Source organism: Austrofundulus limnaeus, unplaced genomic scaffold (assembly GCF_001266775.1).
Source record: "Austrofundulus limnaeus strain Quisiro unplaced genomic scaffold, Austrofundulus_limnaeus-1.0 Scaffold57, whole genome shotgun sequence".
Lineage (NCBI taxonomy): Eukaryota > Metazoa > Chordata > Actinopteri > Cyprinodontiformes > Rivulidae > Austrofundulus > Austrofundulus limnaeus.
Window position 1 is genome coordinate 1,044,500 of NW_013952459.1, and position 20,013 is coordinate 1,064,512.

The following is a 20,013-nucleotide window of genomic DNA, read 5'->3' on the forward strand; positions in this document are numbered from 1 at the left end:
GTGTATTCTCATTGCAAAGAGTAAACTGTAGATTAGTGTGACTTCCTCTTCTTCTACTGATTATTAATGGAGCAACCTATGAGCAGAAGGCCAATTTGGATTAAATCTATATTTATCAAAATTATATTATCTCTTATTTTGGATCAGATCTTACACCTGGGAACATTGAAGAATATGTAATATGAGAACAGCTTGGAAAATTTGCCAGCACATTTAACGACCTCTGAGCTTTCCAACATCTCTACCATCTCTTATTCTATTCTCTCTGGATTAAATCTCCTCTCACCACAAATATTCATTCTTCAGCCTTGTGATCCATTAAATGAAAGCTGGGATATTTTAAGATGATTGTTGCAGGATCTGAGCTGTGTGTTGATGGATGGAGTTAGGAAAAGACAGAAAAATGAACAAAGTAAAGACCACCTGGCTGTTTTAATTTAAAACAACATTTTAACCCAAATGTACGCGGCTGAGAAAATAGAAACTGTCAAACTGACAGACTGAGAGACATTGAAGGTTTGAGGACAGAGTGGTTGATGAGGATGAATGAGACAGATACCTTTGATGACTTTCATTATCACCTGCCATGTAGTCTCTTGTTCAATGTTGTGTCTGTCTGTTAGTAAAATATCTTTTGAACTTTTAGATGAAGCATAATGAAGTTCATTGTTAGTAATTGGTGGACAGATTTGAACAAACCATGAAACATTTTTGTTTAAAGAATTGCCATGCAATGCAATGGGAGATATTCACTTGGTTTCATTCATTCAAAAAAGAGAAATGTTTAAAAATGCAGTATAGCCTGAAAAAAAATGAACAGTTGTTTTTAATTGTCACCCCTTATCTCCCTAATTTCAAAGAGACTTTTAGAAACATTTATAGAACCAATGTTTAGGAAACCAGAATTCAATGAGCTGGTATTACCACAGTCATCTATAAATGTTAACAGTATGTCCTGAGCCAAATTGTGGATCATTTGTCCATCGACCGCTGCTTTCATATGCATTTCCCATTAATGCCACATTATCTGAGATCCATGTTTCAGCTGTGGGAAAGCTGATATGATAATTATCATACGGAGGCTAAGCTCGCACCAATGTCAGACAGGTCTGCAATGCAACATGAGATGCACTTAGAGCCAGGACCTGTGACCTTGGTGGCTTCTGATGCCATAGTGCGGCGAGCAGGAGAATTAGTCCAGAGTCTTGATAATGTCCAGTCTAATGTATTTGGTCCAACAGAGCTGCACACACAGAGGAGAAAAATGCAAAACTTTATCATAGCCAAGCAACAAATCTCAACATCAACCAGAAAATTTTCAAGACGAGAAATCTATTTTTTATCAGGGGGAATAAGTCATAATTCATATTATATATATATATATATATTACAAATGACTTTTATTTATCAACAGTGATGTGATCCTTTAAATTTTTGATTCAAAGAAGAGGAGAAAAATGCAAAACTTAATAAAACTTCATGTATGCCTATTTTAATTCACCTGTTATGTTTTGTTACATTTGATTTGGGGTTTTCAGCACTATTAACTGAACTGAAACATATATTCATTGTATTCTATATAACTGGACTTGAACCACACTTAATGATCTTAAACGAGGATGACTTGCTGTGGCAACCCTTGAAGAGAGAACAGCTGAKAGAAGAACTAACCTTCTGGAAGCAAATGAGTACACCAGTAAGGAAGTAATGAGCTCATTTCAGGATTTTCTACTGACTGAGATTTTTATGTTACACTGATTTAAGAGAAGGGACGTTTGAGGAGAGGGACTCAAACTGGAGAGCAACACATTTGTAAAATAGTGTATCTGAAAGCAGAGTAATAATCCTCTCAGAAAGACAGAAAACAAATCTTGTCTCTGATTAAAGGTAATAAAGAAGCTCCACAGTGTTGCTCCTACCTGTCTTCTGATTTGCCATTTGTCTGCGCAGAGCAGCGGTGGCTGCAGCCTGCTGGGCAGAAATGGTGACAGGTATGGTTCTCTCTGCTGGGGGGGCTCCATGTTTTACAGTCTTTGTGACAAGAGCCGTGCTTTCAGCTCCACTGAGGTTGATCTTATTAGTTGGAACTAAAATATATAAAAAAAGAAAAATCATAAAAGAAATTAGTTTTCAGGATCTACCCTCTTCATGTGTAAAAATGTGACTTACCAACTGCTGCCTCAGTTACTTACCAGGACTAGCAATAGGACTGAGCCCGAAGCCCACACCTGGTACTGGGTGAATCTTTGTTAGAGGAGTGGACTGGATGGCTCCAAAGCCTGGCTGAATGGAGGGGGTCCTTACAACCGTGGGGTGGCGGGGGGTGGTTAATRCTGGAGCCAAAGCAGTCACAGGTGGAGGCTGAAGTGGCTGCAGTTCCTCCTCTTCCAGCTCCAAGTGAGGCGGGTGGGGCTCCAGAGACTGGGACAGGGAGGACGTCGAGCTCACGTCGTCCAGGTCTTCGTAGTATTTAGGTGAAAGGAAGGCTGAGCGAGACAGGTTGGCTGCAAGAGAGAAGATTTATTTAGTCAAATGTAAAGTAAAAAAAAAAATACTATATTAATTCTGTAGAACTTGATATGTTGTTTATTAACTACAGTTCCCAAAAGAAGCCTTTTAAATTCACTTTAATAATAATTATGGTAATAAGACAATTTGTACGTTTTCATACAATCAGAAACTAGCTGTACCTGGGGCAGTTGAGCGCACYGGAGGCATCTGTCCCTTTGACAGGAAGTTGCGCAGCTGCGACTGTTTAGCTGGTGATAACTTGACCGCTGCAGAAATAACTAGCGTTAGTCACTTTAAATACTTTTTTTGAAATTGTTTATATGAAAAAATAAATCTATCAGTAGATACCTGGAGATTTGACTTTTGTTTTAGGAGGAGTATCATCCAGCCTGGCTTTCAGCARCGCGCTCCTTAAACTCTCGAGCTCTGTTTCCAAACTGAAACAACAGAAACAAAGTTGGTCATGATTAAYGTGTTACCCGACAAAAGAAAATAGGTAACACTTTCTTTTATGGTACCCTTATTACCATGTAATTACAAGATAATAAAAAAACGGTAATTAAATATAATTACTACCTTATTACCATGTAATTAYGTGGTAATTAGGGTACAATTTTACTATGTAACTAATTGTCTGCAGTAATGTAGCACTTACCTGGTAATGCATTAAAATTCACTATAACACCTAAATAAGTAGTAGGTAATTTGGACACTTTTAAAGTTATTTTTTTTAATGGCAATTAACCACTAACCCCAAAATTTAGTTGCATTCTTTTGGTTATAAATATAGTGTTGAGTTACTATTGCATAGTAATTTGATTGTAGTTACCCAATAAAGGTGGTTTTACCAACAGTAGTTTTTCTTTTGTACCGTAATTACCACATCATTACATAGTAATAAAGGTAGTAATTACATTTAATTACCATTTTTTTATTACCTTGTAATTACATGGTAATAAGGGTACCGTAAAAGAAAGTGTTACCAGAAAATAAAGAAACTGGAAAAATTAATATATTTTACAGACCATGGCATAAAAAGGAATGTGTTTAGCCCTTTGGACATTTTACAGATTAGTGAAAATTACCTCTACCAAGTGGTTGCAAAGATTGTTTTATAGACATTTTTTGAAGAAGGCACAGATTTTCTTCTTTACAAACTAGGACATGGTTAAACAAGATTTCTTGTTATTTTTAAGTACTCAGAAAAGAATGTAACGTGGACGCTGGAGGTTAAATTCYTTTTTAATTTTTCAAGTTCTAGTGTAGCTTCAAATTAAGGCTTTTTAATTTAAACATTTATAGAAAGTGTCTCCAAATCTAATCTTATCGTATCATTTTTAGTCACATTTCAAATCACCAAAACGTTGTATAAATGTAATTCTGAGTTGACTAGTTTTTGTCAGTCCCTACCCAGCCGTGGTTGCAGCTGCAGTGTTTCGGTCTCTTGGAGCAGTGGCTGTTTTGCTGTAGAGGCGCAGTGATGTCAGATCTTGGACCAGCTGATCCAGGGTACTCTTCTGCTGGTTGATGATGTACAAGTTGTTGTACAGTGTGGTGAACAGACCCTCGCGGCCGGGCACGACCATGTGTCTGTGAAGAAGAGATGCATTTTATTTACAACTAAACGATACACAATGCACAACACTCACCATTTAGGAAACCAAAACAGCCATCATGATCATTAAGTTTTTAACTCACTTCTGTTTTTTCTTCTTCTCCAGGTGTTTCTCCCATTCTACATCCAACACATCGTTAACGTCCTCTACAGCAAAAGTGACATACTGGTACAGCCTGCGGATCTCCTGAGTAAMGATAACACAAAAATATATAATAATTAGTAAAATGTTAGGTGTATGCATTCAAAAAGCAGGTGACTAATTGACTTTTTGTAAATACWTTTAGAAACATGATCCGAGTCAGTTTGTTTTTCCGTTTCTCACCTTGAGTTGTTCTTCATTGCGTGGATCCAGAGGCTTCTTGTACAGCAGCTGTCTGTAGTTCCTGTCTTTGCTCAGCTCACTCTGGGTCTTGGCRTCTTCTGCACTAGCAAAGCCCTCCAGTAAAGTGGTCTTCAGTGTACCGATGTCCCCATGGAGAGACTTTGAATTGGAGACAACATTTGAGGAGAACTTTTATTTCACTTTTTTTTTTCAATTTGCATTTAGACATTTTAAACACTCTGTTACACCAGAGTGCTGGCACTTTCTGATTGGGCAACTTTGTCCTTAAATTTATAAGGCAGTTGTCTTTTTTGGAATTCATTACAAAAATAAATCTAGAAAAAAAAACTAAATACCAAAAAACAGATGCTATAGATAACTACAGGTTTGACAGAATTCTGGTTCTGCCAAAGTTGGGTCCTACAAAAGAGAACCTAAAACTCCAMACATCCTGAAGCAAACACTGATGATGCTGGCCCTCGTCCACCCTTTTGCTCTCAGACATTATAACAGAAGGTGGTTTAATCCCACAGTTGTTGTTGCAAGCTTTCATGACAATTTGGATTCACAAGTATAAAATATTCTCTGCTATTAATACAAATATACCAAAGGYCCTCTGGAGTCTATATCATAATAGGGATGTAACATCAATCCACATCGATATATTGATTAAATGATTCAATTCTTTATTTTATGCCTGATGTGAACTGATATCATATGCCCATCTAACACAATCCTTTATGTTAGATGGACATTTAATATCACATCATATTGATAGCAGACTCGTGAATCAAAACCACATTGTGAAAGACTTTGTGATATTGAGAAATACTGTACTGTCAGCCAGACAAATCAATATATTTTATTGTGATAAATCTATAACATATTATTTCTTTCACATCCGTAACCAATGACAAAAACAGATGCAACCCATGATAATGTAAATACCATCCCAGTATTGYAGAGTAAAGGGCTCGACACACAGGGAGTAACAAATGACAGCGATTAACGGCTGTCATCTCAACCAGTGTGAAACCAAACACACAAGACGCGATAGCRATGACAGCGTTGCGAATCGTGCTCTCGATACGATTTTATGAGGTAAAACTTACCGGATACCTTCTCCCTGGTGCCAACAAATTCCCATAAATCKGCCTTTTTTAGTAATCACTTGGTGAAGGGTCATATAAAACTGGAAAGTTTGACAGAGCTAAAATAACACTGAAAGTGTTAGCTAACTGCAGTGTGTAGCATACTCTCCGCTCATTGGTCAGTCAATGAAACCCTCACTGATTGGTTGCAACGCCAYGCGACAGCGACAAAAGTTGAACATTTTTCAACTTTCATATATCACGTCGCAAGCTCGCGTGTGCACATTTACGTGCACAAGCGCAAAATTTCACATGCACTATTTTCACTGGTCACTTGGCTGGAGGAGGGCAAGCGATTGTCGCCTCATCGCACAACTTCCATAGGAAATGAATGGAGAGCAGGCGACGTCGCCTCTCGAGTGTCGAGCCCTTAACTTTGTTCTTCAAAGATCCTTGTATTCAGAATAAGAGGCAAAGTGTTTTTGTACAGGGGTACTTGGGTCAGCCTGACAAGTTTCTGATCATTTTTGGTTGTCAAACATGCTCTTACCTCTGTGGTTTCCTTAATCTCCAAGGTAAAAATATGGAGATCCTCTGACTCTTTTCTCAGCTCCTTCATCTCATCATTAGTGCCAAGCTTAAAGTCAGCCTTTGAACTGCGAGTCTTCAGGTCATCCAACTCCTTCTGGAAGTGTGCAATCTGAGGACAAGCCAGAGATGGGATTATTATATTATATTATTGATTATTAAAATATATTATATATATTATAAGCCGAAGTGAGGACAGTCTTTCCAATTTGCATCTTAATTTAGTATCTTATTAACTGAGAAATGTTTATCTTCATAACAATGATAAGTAATCTTAATACCCGAGTTTTTTAAGACTTTATTTTATAAATCAGTATTTTTAGCACCTGGCCAGATATTGTTTTTTCATCTTATTACTAAAATCATTCAGTCTTCAGTCTTAAGTTCTGTATAGATCATTTCAGAATCAACTGGACTGTTTGTCCTACCTCTTCCAATATTCCAGTCATAATGGGATCAGTTTCTCTCTTTTGCTGCTGCTGCTTCTCCAGAACCTTCGTGCCAACAGCTGTTTGCTTTAAGAAATGACAAACAATTTTCAAAGCTAACAAAAACAGTAAGTACAGTATCAACAACCAATAAACCTACACGTTTTCCCTTTCTTTTTATGAGAAGTTTCAATTAAACATTAKTGCTAGTGGCGACTGCTAAAAATCAAGGTTCTGTAGTGACAGAATATTTTCTATTTGTTGATTATTGTTTGGCTTCATCAGTTCAATGCTTGCTAAAGCCAAGAGTCATGCCTGGAACAAAAATGTCAGCTTAGAAACATGCCATTGGACAGCTTTAGACTTCAAAAAGACAAGAATCCATTCCATCTAAACAAAACAAACAAGGATGTCTGCCAACCTCAGATCACAGACTGCAAAGTTAACAGTGACCCAGGTGACAAAGGACTCATTAACAACCTAAAAACACTGATGAGTGGGATAAAACAGAAACGATTTTCTAAGATGGTGTATGATTAAATGCTTTTTTTTGTTAACAGTAACTGCTTTTTTACCTTTAATTTGACCATTTTGGCCAAAATATATGTAATGATCAATGACAATATGATTATGTTTATTTTTTTAATGTGTTTTATTGGTTGTATTAAATTTTACTGTTTTATTTCTCTACAACATGTCTCTTTTGCATAATGAGACAACTGTGTTTCAACTAGCCTAACCTGAGTCAATGAAAAAGGTTTTGTTGTCTCTCACACAGAACTTTTAATTAATTAAAATATATTTGAGCAAATTATACAGCGTCCTTTAACAAACCGAGAAAAATTTTTTTTCAATAAAACCTATAATACCTGTGGAGTTTGGACACGAGTTTGTGCAGCAGGAGCAGGTTTCTGCACAATATTGGTAGGTGTGCTGGTCTGAACAGGACGCACTGGGGCTAAAACAAAATAAATTAAAAAAAGATAATACAACCAACGCCATTTAGCACAGTTTTTCAGATTTTATCCGTAACTTGACCAAAATATTACATAAAAGCAACAAGCACATGAACTATAGACTTCCTTACCTAATCCCGCTGGTGACTTGGTGGGTGGAAAAGAAGGGGCACTCAAACTGGTAGAATTGGAAGCAGCAGTTTTGGGCAGTGTGGAATTAAAGGAGAAAGCTGGAGCTGGAGTCTCAACAGGTGAAAACCTTAAGAAAGAGCAAAATGATCTTTAGTACCCGAATAATAATTTTCCAATCCTAAAACATGTAAGATATGAAAGTTTAATACCTCTCACTTAGGTTTAATTTGATGGTAGGTGGCGATGCCGTGGAAAGAATCTGAGGTGTTGAAGCTGCAGCTGGCAGGGGTTTGATGGAAGGGGTGCTGAGGGAAAATGCCGAGAGCACAGAAGGAGTTTCAGAGGGAGGCTTAGAAGCAAACGAGAAGCTTGAGGGCCCAGAGCCAAATGGTGCAGATCCCCCAAGGGTGAATGCCGAAGGGACTGATGGGACTGATGGGGCTGAAGGGGCTGAAGTGGCGGAGAATGTAGTTGGAACTGAAAAGGTAAATCCTGATGATGACACAGGCGCTGTAGAAACAAAGCTGAATGGGGCTGCAGAGGCAGCAGGGACTGAAGTACTGGAAGCAGCTGCTGAGGAAAAAYCGAGGTTTGGGAACGAAGCTGGCACAGATGGAATGGAGGTAGCAGGTTTGGCTGGCTGGGATGCCAAAGAACCTGTGAAAAGAAAAGAAAATACTCTTTGGTTCTCATCACATGTTGAAGGAGTCATGTGGACAAGAACATGGATTAGGCCAAAGAAGAAGAAACAAATATTAAGAATGAAAGTTGTGTTGAAAACATTTGAATAAGCTTAATGAGGAAAATGTTGTTATTTAATTAACGTGTTTATTATAAAACTTGGCTGGCGTTGGTAACAAGTGGAGAGAATTTTCAATCGTAATAAGTTATGAGTAAAGAAAGCAAATTTGGCTTTAAAAACTATTACAAATTTTTAGAAAAATAACAAAATTTTAAAATGACACWAAAAATTTATGAACAATATCCTGAGTACTGGCACCAAGTAATCATTTTAGATAATCTGAACCTGACTTATATTCACTTAACGTAAGACATGTTTCCATCCAAGTGTAAATGAAATTTGAGTGAGCYTTTAACTTTCGCAAATAAAGAAAAAAGAACAAAAGAAATGTGAATTGGATGTGTTTCCATCTACTGGTTCTGAGCAAACCAACCAACCTACGCAAAGCTTAATTTTGTCAGACGCTGATGTTAMACATGGATGTAGTAAACAGGAAGTCAGAACTTTGGCAAACGTGTTTCTAACTCCCCTTTTACGCATTAACTCTATCGGAGATCCAAAAACCAACTCAAGCAAGCGTAAAATCTTTTTTTGCGAAATTAGTTTKGTCTAATTTTGCCGTTCTCATCAACTTTTTCTMATGCAAMACTTCAAAATRCACATAAAATAGTGTCGATGGAAACACGGCTAGAGACTTCACAAGATAATACTCTAAAGCACAAATTACCCCTTTATTGATCTGAAGCAGGACTTTAATTATACGTTTATCTAAAGAAAAAAGAACTTTGAACAGATTGGATTAAACTATTTTTAGAAATATATGTGCAAAGAATTTGGACAATTTAAAATATTTTGATTCATATTAGAATAYAATTCAATGGAATGTTAAAACTTCTACCAGACTGTCAGATTATTAAAAGTATCAGATTGTTGATGGKGATTGTTTTAGCCATTTGCACAGGCTTAAAAGTTCCTAACTAGACAAGTTCTTCACTTATCATGGAGGTTGTCCCTTACCAGATCAAGGCTGTATGTGACCAGCTGTTCATCTGTCCTTTAAAGGAACTTCAGAGGCCGATCAGACCTCAAACAACAGTTAAGGCTCAGGGACCTCTTAGGGTCAGTTTCTTGTTCAAGGTAAAAAGAGCTGAGGCGAGGTCTTCAAACCGGTCAGCATGAGGCAGCTGATGCAGCAGAAGCCAGAAGGCAACACACAACTACTGATAAACTGAAAACTGCTCTCTCAACTTACATTTCTGTTTCTTTCTCTTGTCTGCTTCATTTACTAAAACAACTCCAAGCAAAAATGTTTARTTTAGGTTAACAAAAATTAAGGAGACGCAAGAAGAGAAAGGATATCAGAGGAGACAAAAAACGAACGGACAACTCGAGACGAACTGAGCTGCAGACCGCCCTACAAGGTTTTTTCWTCAGTCTGTTATCATACGAAGGTTTGATAACAGCCGAAAAGCCAATTGGCTGAAGCTGGAGTAACCTTGGTGTCTGTACAAATGGGATCAACTTAAACTGTTTTAAATTYTTTTACACAGCAGTAAGACAAGAACAAAACGTGTTTGGGAGTGATTACTRCTTCAACAATGTGCAGCTTACTGTTTTTCTCACCTGGCTTTGGCAATCTCTCTCCTTCCAAGGCGAGATGAGTAGAGGGTGAGACCAGCTGTTTAACCCCGGGATTTAGGTTGAGAAGAGCAAACGGGCAGAGTAAGCCCTCTGTAGACAGCATCAGCATGATGGGTGCTGGAGGCAATGTCTTCTCGTCAGCTTTGTGCAGGGAGACAACAGACACACATTTTTCCAATGAAATCTGCTTTGTTTAAGAAACAGACACAATCCATTATTTTTACCTTGTCATAATTTGCCCTTTGAAACAAGGAGTCAAGGGAAATATTTTAGCTCTATGCCAAAAAACTAAACTGTCACCTAACTAAGATCCATTGAACAATAGAGGATAATTCTCAAGAAAATAATGTTTGATCTTTTGCTCAGATTTGTGCTTTAAACTAATAAACACAAGAAGAATGGCTGCTCTTGTTTGTAGATTRTGTTTGCTCATGAAAACAATGTATTTCTCTCTTTGGAATAAAAAAAACTAAGTGAAAAATTGACACAGAAAATGTTGGCAGTGTACCCATCTTATTGACCTTGGCTCCTTTGCTGAATCTTTAGCTAAAAAAATTAATAAAAGCTCTCTGCAGTCATGTTTARAGAACAATTTTAAGATGCCTCATTTAGTAAAACACATCCCACTGCCTTCCTCTTCTTGCCAAACCCTCAAACCTTTTTCTGCTCCTCACACCCACTTTCCTGCACTTTTTAAAATCTTGCAGCGTGCTGTGGGCTACAGACCAAATGGCAAAAACTCAAGTCGAAACCAACATTTACAGTGATAAAACTGCAGGATTTATGACCCATATTAAATATTCATTAGTCAGAGGTGATATTCATCCTTTCAGAAATATTAGAAAAGAAAAAGCAGCACTCAGAGCAAAACAACAACTRCTGCTCTTTCTCAGTGTGGGGCTGTGTTTGGCTAATGCCTATCATTTTTTTTCCCCAACTTGTGGTTTGCATTTAGATTCTAAGTGCAACATTATGTCAGACTGCAAACTTTCAAACCTTTGCAAACACACAAGCGACACACAAGCGAATGCAAATTTAGTAAATAAAGTTATTCAGAACTAAAATGCAAAAAGTATTTAAAAAAAAGCAATAACTAGCATTTTCAGCTATGAAAGTAAAGTCTGAAAATTATATGAGAAGCAAAGAGGTAGAGGGTGAAGAAGAGAAAGTGAAACAGAAAAAAACAGGAGCACAGTAAACCTCATCAGCATTCTGCAACAGGACTGTCTGGTCTTTGTTGTTTGTTATAGTCCTCTAGCTTGTCTGAGCAATTTTAATGAGTGCATTTTACTTCCTCTGCAGATAATTCTGTTATTACTCCCCCCACTTTACTTTGCCTACATAACGCCTCACTTTGGATCAAAGTTTTAATGAGACTAAAATCATCTCAGTGTTTCTTAAACTGCAGGCTTTTTTCTCTCTCGCCCCCTCAAGAGGGACTGAGTTCTTGGGAGAAAAGGAGATGTGACGAGACAGCAGCTCTACGTGAATGTCTGGCAGACTGGGCTGGTTAAGATGAAAACAGTGCAGAGATTCTTCACACGTATCTCTATACAGCACTGCAGAGGAAGCTGTATGCACAAAGCATCCTGATGGAACTCAGTTTCTCTGATCAATGGAGAAGGGTTAAAAAAAACTGAGGAAATAGATACTTAAATGCAAGACAAGATAGAATAAGATGTGCCATTTAACCAGTTTCAAACAGCCCATTTGTGACACTGAAGGTTTTGACAACGAGGCTGGTGATGAGGTAAATAGTAGGGTTGGGCAATATTGGCAAAAAAATTAATCAAGATTAATTGTGATATTTAGCCGATAACGATTAATTTGACGATTAATCCCCTGGAGTCCCTGGACGCCCTTATATACTAGTCACATGACCAATTTATAGGGAGAAAATTGGCTCTTTGTAAAAATCTGTTCCAAATTGTGTCAAAATTAGAGTTCAGGCTGTATATCAAGCTTTAAATTGTGTTGACAGATAAATAAATTACACAATTTTTTTAAATGTTGGTCATATTTGAATCAGAGAGGAACACCAAGCGGTTAGTCTGCCAGGTGGCATTAATCATATTAATTGTCAACTGCCAAAAATTAATCGATTAATGTTTTTCTGACGATTTATTGCACACGATACGATTATGCGCAACCCTAGTAAATAGTTTCATATACAGCGAACTGTTGTCTTGTATTACAAACTAATCCACTTATGTGATATTTTCACATAATCTTTTCATAAATATTAATACCAGCTCAATGGATACAGTGTAAACAGTTGCTTTCAGCTGACATTCAACCTCTTACCGAAGTCAGGGAGTTCTTATGTACAGATTTTGTGCTGCATTTCTTTAGTTTCTTGATTTGAATTTTACTTCAACAGCCAACACAACTCTAGAATGGCCAACTAACTGTGACAAACAGAGTTTCGAGGTCACTGAAGGTATTGCATGTGTTGAACAACATGGAGATAAAGTTGAAGAGGCCGGACTGAGATGGTCTGGAAATGTCCAGAGGAGGTGGGACAGTGGGTATATTTGTTTTTATGGTATGATATTGTGTATGGTATTATTTATTTGGATGTTAGAGATGCATCTGGCAGGAAAAAGACAGCAAAGATATATGGATGCATTTAGAGAGGACATGGAGGTAGATGGTTTGGGAACAGTGTGATATAAATGAGGATGACTCGCTGGGGTAAGCCCTGAAGAGGGAACAGCCAAAAGCAGAAGGTCTTCATTTGTTTTTCAAAGACAAACACTTACTGATGTGAATCTCCTGCTGGCTGGTGTAATCTATGGCTAAGCCAAGAGGCAGAGTGTCTTCACTCGTCTCGGTCACAGGAAGTTCTGCTCTACTTGCATCTTCGAGAAGCCAAAGTTCCCAAACCTAAAAAGAGAAAAAATATGGTCACAACAGGACACAGCCAGTGTTCTTTACCTACATGTTCTGTAGGCGTTTTCACTAAACCCTCAGGAACAAATTATTAACACAAACCATATTTTTGGTTTTGTTAGTTTTACTTCTATACATTCTCAACTTAAACAAATACAGTTCAGTAGGACAAATAATAGATCTGATGATGAAATGTTAAAAAAAAATAAAAATATTGAGTGTTTTTTTTATATATATAGAAAATGAACAAAACTTTTGACACTTGGTGTAATGAAGCAGTTTTAAAAATAAAATCCAACTAAAGTTTTCTAATTGTAAAACAGCAGTTTAAATACTAGATGTTTTAATGACATCTTATGTAACTTCTTCAAAGCTACATACCTTATCGTCTTGTCTGGACATCACGCTGACCTCAATAGAAGCTGCTGATGCCGCAAACAAAAGATCCCTTGATGAAAAAAATAAAGAACAGAAAAGCTCACCCTCTATTTACTAATAAATAAACCATCGTTTGACTGAACAAAATACATATTTCAAAGTAAGACTGTAAACTGTGTTCATTCTCACCAGTCCTCTATGTGACTTAGGAAGTAATGATGTTGTCGCTCTGCGTTGCTGGCAAACACACTGTCACCAAAGTTCAGATACTTTGTCTCCATCTTTTCATCCTTTTTCTGCAATAAAATAAACAACATAGAAGAAATTGGTATTTACACTCACTAATGAGGTTGAAAAGACAGAAAGGCAATAGAAAAATTTATATTGCAACAATTTAATATGACTCCCATGCACTGCTGTACTTTTTTTTTTATATCTGAATTTAGCTAATTTAAAGAGACAAAGGATTTTATTCCTTTTGAAGCTGAAGATGAACTGATTAAGATGGTATGTTCTTTAAAGGCAAACCACATCTCGCCTTCTAGTTGTCCAATGGACAACCAAGTAAAAAGACCTAGATTAAAGCTCTCCATTGCAACGAATGTTCGTCATTTGTGATGAAAGGGGGAAAAATATGATCAAAGCCAACAAGGGTTTAATCTGACAGTTCTTTCAACCAATAAAGAGAACCACAGTAAAAGTTTTACACAATCAAAGCAGAGCAGGGCAGGTTGTGCTGTCTGATTGACTGGTTGTTCAGAGGCTCTTTGACTGCATCTCCTCTRGCAGCGCGCCTCCAATCTACCCAGGACTACAAAATCTAAACTCTAACTTTGTTTTATTTAAACATTAATGTGTTTGGAGCGTTGTTGTTATCTTACAGACACGTGCAACTTGGGCATGAAAACCTAATTCTGAAAAAAGGCAGCACCGCTGTGGGAATCAAGTGGACCACAGACGCTTTTAGTACTCACAGGTAAGAAAATCATCACTAGCTCAGGGGGGGTTTCCAGGCACCCGTCTGCAGCAGCATACGCCACAGCGAACACGTACGTCTTCAGCCACAACACATCCAAAGCTGGCAGAGAGAGCGCATACGTCAGTCACAATATAAACAGAACCAGAATCATTTCAGATTGTGCATATTTTTGCATCATTATATGCCATTAATAAGATGCAAATAAGCTGGTTTACTACTTTTGACGGGGTCATCTGGGGTGTAAAAGTGTGGACACTGAATCACTCTCTTTTCTTCTAGTGCCTTTGAAAAGAGAAAAACAAAATATGCTTCAATTTTCTTAAAAAAAAAGACAGTTTTACATTGTGGTGAATTAGCTTCACTTACTGGTGTATACTGACTGACTGTGGCATTCATTTTCCCTGCAGCAACCTGCTTTCCCTTTGGACTCCAGGAAACTGTGTTGAGCAAAGTAAAACAAAAYACAGCTGAGCCAAATAAAAGAAAAAACGTCCAAAACTTCACAAATTATGTCTCAAGTGGCACTTACTGCAGGTGATTCCACTTGTAGCAGGTAGCTGAGCCTGCACACTGACAGCATCTGTAACATCCAGAATCATCAGGCTGCCATCAGACAAGCAGGCAGCCAACATGGATGGATGAACAGGATTCCACTTTAGGTCCTGCATCAAAGTACCAGCATCCACGGCTGGCTGCAAAGACGCAAATGGTACCTTCTGGGGTTTTGTCTGAAAAGAATAAATAGTAAAGACGTTTTTAAAAAAACAAAACAATTGGATACTTGAGCAAGAGTTGAATGTTAAATTGGCACTTCCAAATGCAGAGATCTTCACTTATTTATTAAAAGATGTACTGTCAGACTTCATTTTCATTTTATCTTTAATAAATTAATCAATTTTGTGGGGAAATGGCAAGTTACTTGTTAAATGTACACATTGTTTTATATAAATACATGCAGATGTGCTGCCATTCCTGAAATCTACACCATATTAAATGGATATACACATGCATACGTGTGCAGAAAAAAACTTGTGATTTAATAGGGCTGCAATGTATCGTCATCACRATAACAGTCTATGCAATAWGCATGTCGTAAAAACKAAATAAACTGCAATAAATGGTTGGCTCAAATGTTTGCATGAATGCAAACTTTTGAGCCTTGAAGTATTTCATCAATCAAATTGAGCACTTTACATATTTGGTCAACTGAACGGATCTCTTGATATCTGTAAAACATTTTTGCTGGAAAGGAAATGATTTGTTGTYGTTTTTTTTTTCTTTTTTGCTCTGAACTCAGAGCAGAAAGACATCAACACTWGTTGTGTATTTGTTTGTTTATCACAAGTCATATCGTCATCACATTAAGCATTGTTATWGCACATCGCAGGGTTTCCTAATATCGTGAAGCCCTAGATTTTAAGTGTKTGTTTGAGTGACAACAGCATAAACTCAAATAAATACTAAATTTCTAATAACACATAGCCCCCTAAGCATGTGAACTGAAATCATTACCTTGTTAAGGAATGTGCGGACATCATAGAACGTAACAGACAAACCCGACTCCTCCGATGTACCACATACTGACAAAGTGAGTTCGTCACAACTGAGAGCCAAGTGATGCAGAGACAGCTCCACAGTCACCTCCGCCAGCGCTGCCATCCCTTTGACTAAAACACAAAGTGAAAACTTATCCAACCCTGCAGTGTAATGCTGAGAGGATAAAAAGTGATACAAACCTCTGTGCACATATTCTTACCTACATCATAAGAGTTCCCATCAGCTTTATCGGCAGCAAAAATACTTTGAGTTAAGTACACTTTAAATGTTCTGTCAAGCCCCACAAATGTTAAACCAAACTTGTTAGAGATGGTCAGCAGGCTAGATCTGTCTTTAGGCATTTTGTCAGCAGGCTCAAATACTTGGACTTTCTTCATCTGTCGAAACTGAAAATCCTAAAATGAAACAACACAGACGGGTGACCTGTTAGAAGCAGCAAACATGTTCCAGCATCTGGGTGCTACTCATAACAACATGGACACAATGTTTCTCTTAAAAACAACAAAACATTTCCAAAAAATAAATACATTTGATCAAAGAAATAATTACAATACTAAATTAGTGACATAAAAACATACTTCAAGTTCACAAGAATAAATACATGTTTCTGTTTTTCCTCTGAAATGTTGATGTGTTTTTATGCTATGTTAAATTACAGCTATTTAGTGTTCTAAGTTCCAGCTTCTGTTTTTGCAGATATTGTTTTTGGTTTCTTCATTGTTTTATTTTATTTATTTTAAAAATGTATTTCAAAAAGATTTTAAAAATAAAAAAACAAGCAATCATTAGAACAAAAATTATAAAACATATGCATACATAACAAGAACACAAATACCACTACCTTTCTTGTAGTTGTGTTGTGGACATACTAACTTTCTGTGCACAGATTTTATGTGTAAAATTATAGTACTAAATTTATTGTGAAATGTAGTATACGGAGTTTTACGCTTGATTTTTGTTATTCTGTTTAATATATGTCCGGTGAGTCTGAACGAAAGATTTTTTTTTTAAATATCAGTGACTTTGTATAATAGCAGTGACAAGCTTTAAAAGCCACAGAAACAACAAAACAGCATAATTTAATTTGAAAACATTTATTCCGCACTTGGATTAAAATGRAAGTATATTCTTGAAATTACTACGGTGCTAACACGTACGCAGCTAGCTACAAACCTTGCTGAAATTATTCCGACAACTTAGTGGAAAACAACGAGTTACTAAATCTCTATATAGTGCTAATAATAATATAGTTCAGTAAACAGTACGTCTAAAAGGTACCGAAACTACTAACTCAAACCAACCAGTTCGCTAACTAGCTAAGCTAGCCACCAGATGAGTTGACGCATTTAGCTTTCACATGCTAAATCTATCAAAAACAACAAGCCAGGGCCAACCTTCATCTCCCTTTCAGGAGGGCTGTCCATGTCGTCGCCCATTTCGAAGAATAGAAGCTGTCGCCTGTCTTCAAAAGCGTTTCTTACAAAACGAGTGCTGAGACAAAGTTTACAGGAGCTACATCAGGGCAGCAGATCACTGCGCGGCTATTTCTCACGTTGAGTAAGAAACCAGGATAACAAGCAGATGACAGAGCGTTTTGAAAGAGAGCAAAGCAAAGGATGACGAGTAGATGCCAGAATATCCAAACGCGCGCACGGATCTTAAAGCCGGGGTGGTTTATACAAGCAAATAATAATAATAATAATAATAATAATAATAATAATAATAATAATAATAATAATAATAATAATAATAATAATAATCACGTATTGAATTTACTTAACAATGTGCATATTCAGCTCATTTTAATGGAACTAGTTTGGTTAAATAAATTCAACATGGTGCTTAGAGTGTGTGTAAAGGCACTTAACTTTCCCATTTATTGTGAGCAGTTGTTTTTACTTACTTTGGCAAGTATACTTTTTTTTTTCATCAGTGAAAGTAATTTTCTTTTAAGGTACTTTACTTTTACTTAGTTATTTACCTATTTCAAGTACTTTATATATCTCTGATGACATCCAAAAAACTAAAAGTCAAGAGGACCAATATAGGCCTAGGGTACTCTTGTGTATTAGAGTTAACTAACAGTATAAATTGTGTTATCCAAGTACTAATAATGAATGTACTAGATGTGTATGTACATGCAACATTACTGCTAAATAAAATCAATCAATCAGAAAAAGGTTAGCTAAAAGTAGCTAAAAGTAGCTAAATGCATGCTAAATATATAAAAAAGCTAGTTAAAATCTTAAGTGGAAAAATGTAGCTAAAAGTAAAGCAGTAGCTAAAAGTGTCAAAAAGCTGTAAAAGTAGTTTAGAAGTAGCTAAAAGCTAAAGTTTAGCTAAAAGTTTAAATCAGCAAAATAGCTATAAGTAGCTAAATACTAGCTTGGTTCTTTTTTGATTAAACTTTAAAAATGAATAAAAATAAAATAAATAAATAAATCAAAAGTGGAAAGAAGGTAGCTAAAAGTAAAACAGTGGCTAAAAGTGGCAAAAAGCTTATTAATAGTAGCATTATAGTAGCAAAATTTAACAAAATAATTACAGCAGTAAAGCTAAAAGTAGCTAAATACTAGTTAAAATCTAATTAAATACTAATTTAAAATCTAGATAAAGACTAGCCAAAAAACCCAAAAGCTTAGCTAAAATTAGCATAATGATAGCTAAAATTTAAAAGAAGCATAAGGGGAAAAAAGGAAGAAAGTAGCCTATGATGAAGCTAATTTCAAAGAGAACAATGTTTTTGTAGAAAAATAATGAGATCTTAATCTGTTAATTTAAATATTTCGAAAAGTATAAAAGCTGCACTTACAACAGTTGTAGCACCCATTCTCCTGAATAAGCTGAATGTTTTGATATGGCTAAAATAACAAGATCATTTTCCACATTGTTGTCTAGTTGTCTTCATAAGTCTCAGTTGTTTTTATTACTCATGATGAATGTCCAAAGAGATTTTTAAGGGACATAATAGAACCAAAATTAATGTTCATTTAGAGAATAGAGAACTAGTCCTCATGCCTGATGTGAAAATAGACATAATCTTTTTTTCCTACCTTTTAAAGATTTCTCCAATTTGTTTGTGCCTAAGTGCATCACAAGATGTAGGCCTACAAGATTTTTTTGTTGTCAGCACAAGGCAAATCCCTAAGAGCCTTCAGCTCTTGAAACAAAAAGAACCAAGCAAAAAGAAAAAGCTGATCATGATATATGGTGAAGTAAGGACTTTTATTAGAAAGCAGATGTTTTTTTTTTCTGTATTGCATTTTAAAGAAATCAAGAACTCTTGGACTACATAACTTAAAACTGATTATGACAGGAATGAAAGGTAGATTCTTTGATGCAACATCAAAAGTGGCAACTTGCATTTCCATTATATATTATTGATGCCAGAGCCAGAAGGCGCATAAACATTTTAACATTTTTTTTTCTTTTTAAAGCAGAATCAACACTGAAATTGCCCCCATTCAGATTTGCTGCAGACAGTGAAGAACAATACTATGATCAAGCTGTACAGTTGCATGACAAGATCTTTTTTTTCAAAACATTTGCATTGTTGTCCATCACCTGGTTTCCTATGAACCCCAAACTCACGGCCAGTTCAGACGTGGTCCATACTAACGTGGGACAACTCTGTTCATGAAGCACCAAGATTTGAGTCAGTTCTTGCTGCAAAGATGCACACTTATAACCAAGAAGGCTAACGTCGACGTGCCCCTCCGTTCTGGAAAGCGAGCTATAGCACAGACCAAAGCAAGCCAGAAAAAGACAAAGCAAACAGCGAGAGCACAGCGAGTCGTGTCACATCTCCCATAGTGCACTGTGGGCCTCATCCCTTTTCTGATTGTCAGCGCTCTGAACACATGGCTTTAAAAAGTTGCATTTACTCCTCTTTTGCCCATTCAGTCTCGGTTACTCTCGATGTTTCTTTCTTGTTTTTTGTTTTCTTTCCAAGTAAAGTGCTGGCTTTATGTTCAAATTCACAAACATACACGTACAAACTGTTAGTGCATTTTTTCTTTTCTTTTCCGAGTCTACAAGTGATTCAAATGCACACTCGACTGGGTAGTTAGTATTCTGCTCCTAATCAGTACTCTGCTGCCGTTTATACAAGGAGATCACACTTTTTGCAAACATTCAACGAAAGGCCGGGGCGCACGCAAAAGCACACTGCCCCCTCC

General features: G+C 36.7%; 1 protein-coding gene across 5 annotated transcripts in view; it reads right to left on the reverse strand.

The window, feature by feature from the left end:
• The window catches only part of nup214 (nucleoporin 214), a 29,387-nt gene extending 11,985 nt beyond the window's left edge, over positions 1 to 17,402 (reverse strand). For 3 of the 5 annotated variants that reach the window (XM_014009375.1, XM_014009376.1, XM_014009373.1), the window contains exons 1-23: positions 17,230 to 17,402; positions 16,035 to 16,230; positions 15,791 to 15,945; positions 14,808 to 15,006; positions 14,645 to 14,715; positions 14,494 to 14,560; positions 14,274 to 14,377; positions 13,489 to 13,595; positions 13,303 to 13,369; positions 12,792 to 12,915; positions 10,012 to 10,170; positions 7,856 to 8,303; positions 7,646 to 7,773; positions 7,428 to 7,516; positions 6,559 to 6,645; positions 6,093 to 6,242; positions 4,452 to 4,610; positions 4,210 to 4,313; positions 3,922 to 4,101; positions 2,860 to 2,948; positions 2,691 to 2,777; positions 2,193 to 2,504; positions 1,920 to 2,087 (exon numbers count right to left, since the gene is read on the reverse strand). In XM_014009375.1, coding sequence (XP_013864829.1) covers positions 1,920 to 2,087; positions 2,193 to 2,504; positions 2,691 to 2,777; positions 2,860 to 2,948; positions 3,922 to 4,101; positions 4,210 to 4,313; positions 4,452 to 4,610; positions 6,093 to 6,242; positions 6,559 to 6,645; positions 7,428 to 7,516; positions 7,646 to 7,773; positions 7,856 to 8,303; positions 10,012 to 10,170; positions 12,792 to 12,915; positions 13,303 to 13,369; positions 13,489 to 13,595; positions 14,274 to 14,377; positions 14,494 to 14,560; positions 14,645 to 14,715; positions 14,808 to 15,006; positions 15,791 to 15,945; positions 16,035 to 16,230; positions 17,230 to 17,271 — 3,292 coding nt within the window. In that variant the 5' untranslated portion in view covers positions 17,272 to 17,402. The remainder of the gene's footprint in view (positions 1 to 1,919; positions 2,088 to 2,192; positions 2,505 to 2,690; positions 2,778 to 2,859; positions 2,949 to 3,921; positions 4,102 to 4,209; positions 4,314 to 4,451; positions 4,611 to 6,092; positions 6,243 to 6,558; positions 6,646 to 7,427; positions 7,517 to 7,645; positions 7,774 to 7,855; positions 8,304 to 10,011; positions 10,171 to 12,791; positions 12,916 to 13,302; positions 13,370 to 13,488; positions 13,596 to 14,273; positions 14,378 to 14,493; positions 14,561 to 14,644; positions 14,716 to 14,807; positions 15,007 to 15,790; positions 15,946 to 16,034; positions 16,231 to 17,229) is intronic. The other 2 variants (XM_014009377.1, XM_014009374.1) reach the window with 2 other exon arrangements.
• Between the last annotated feature and the right edge of the window lie 2,611 nt (positions 17,403 to 20,013).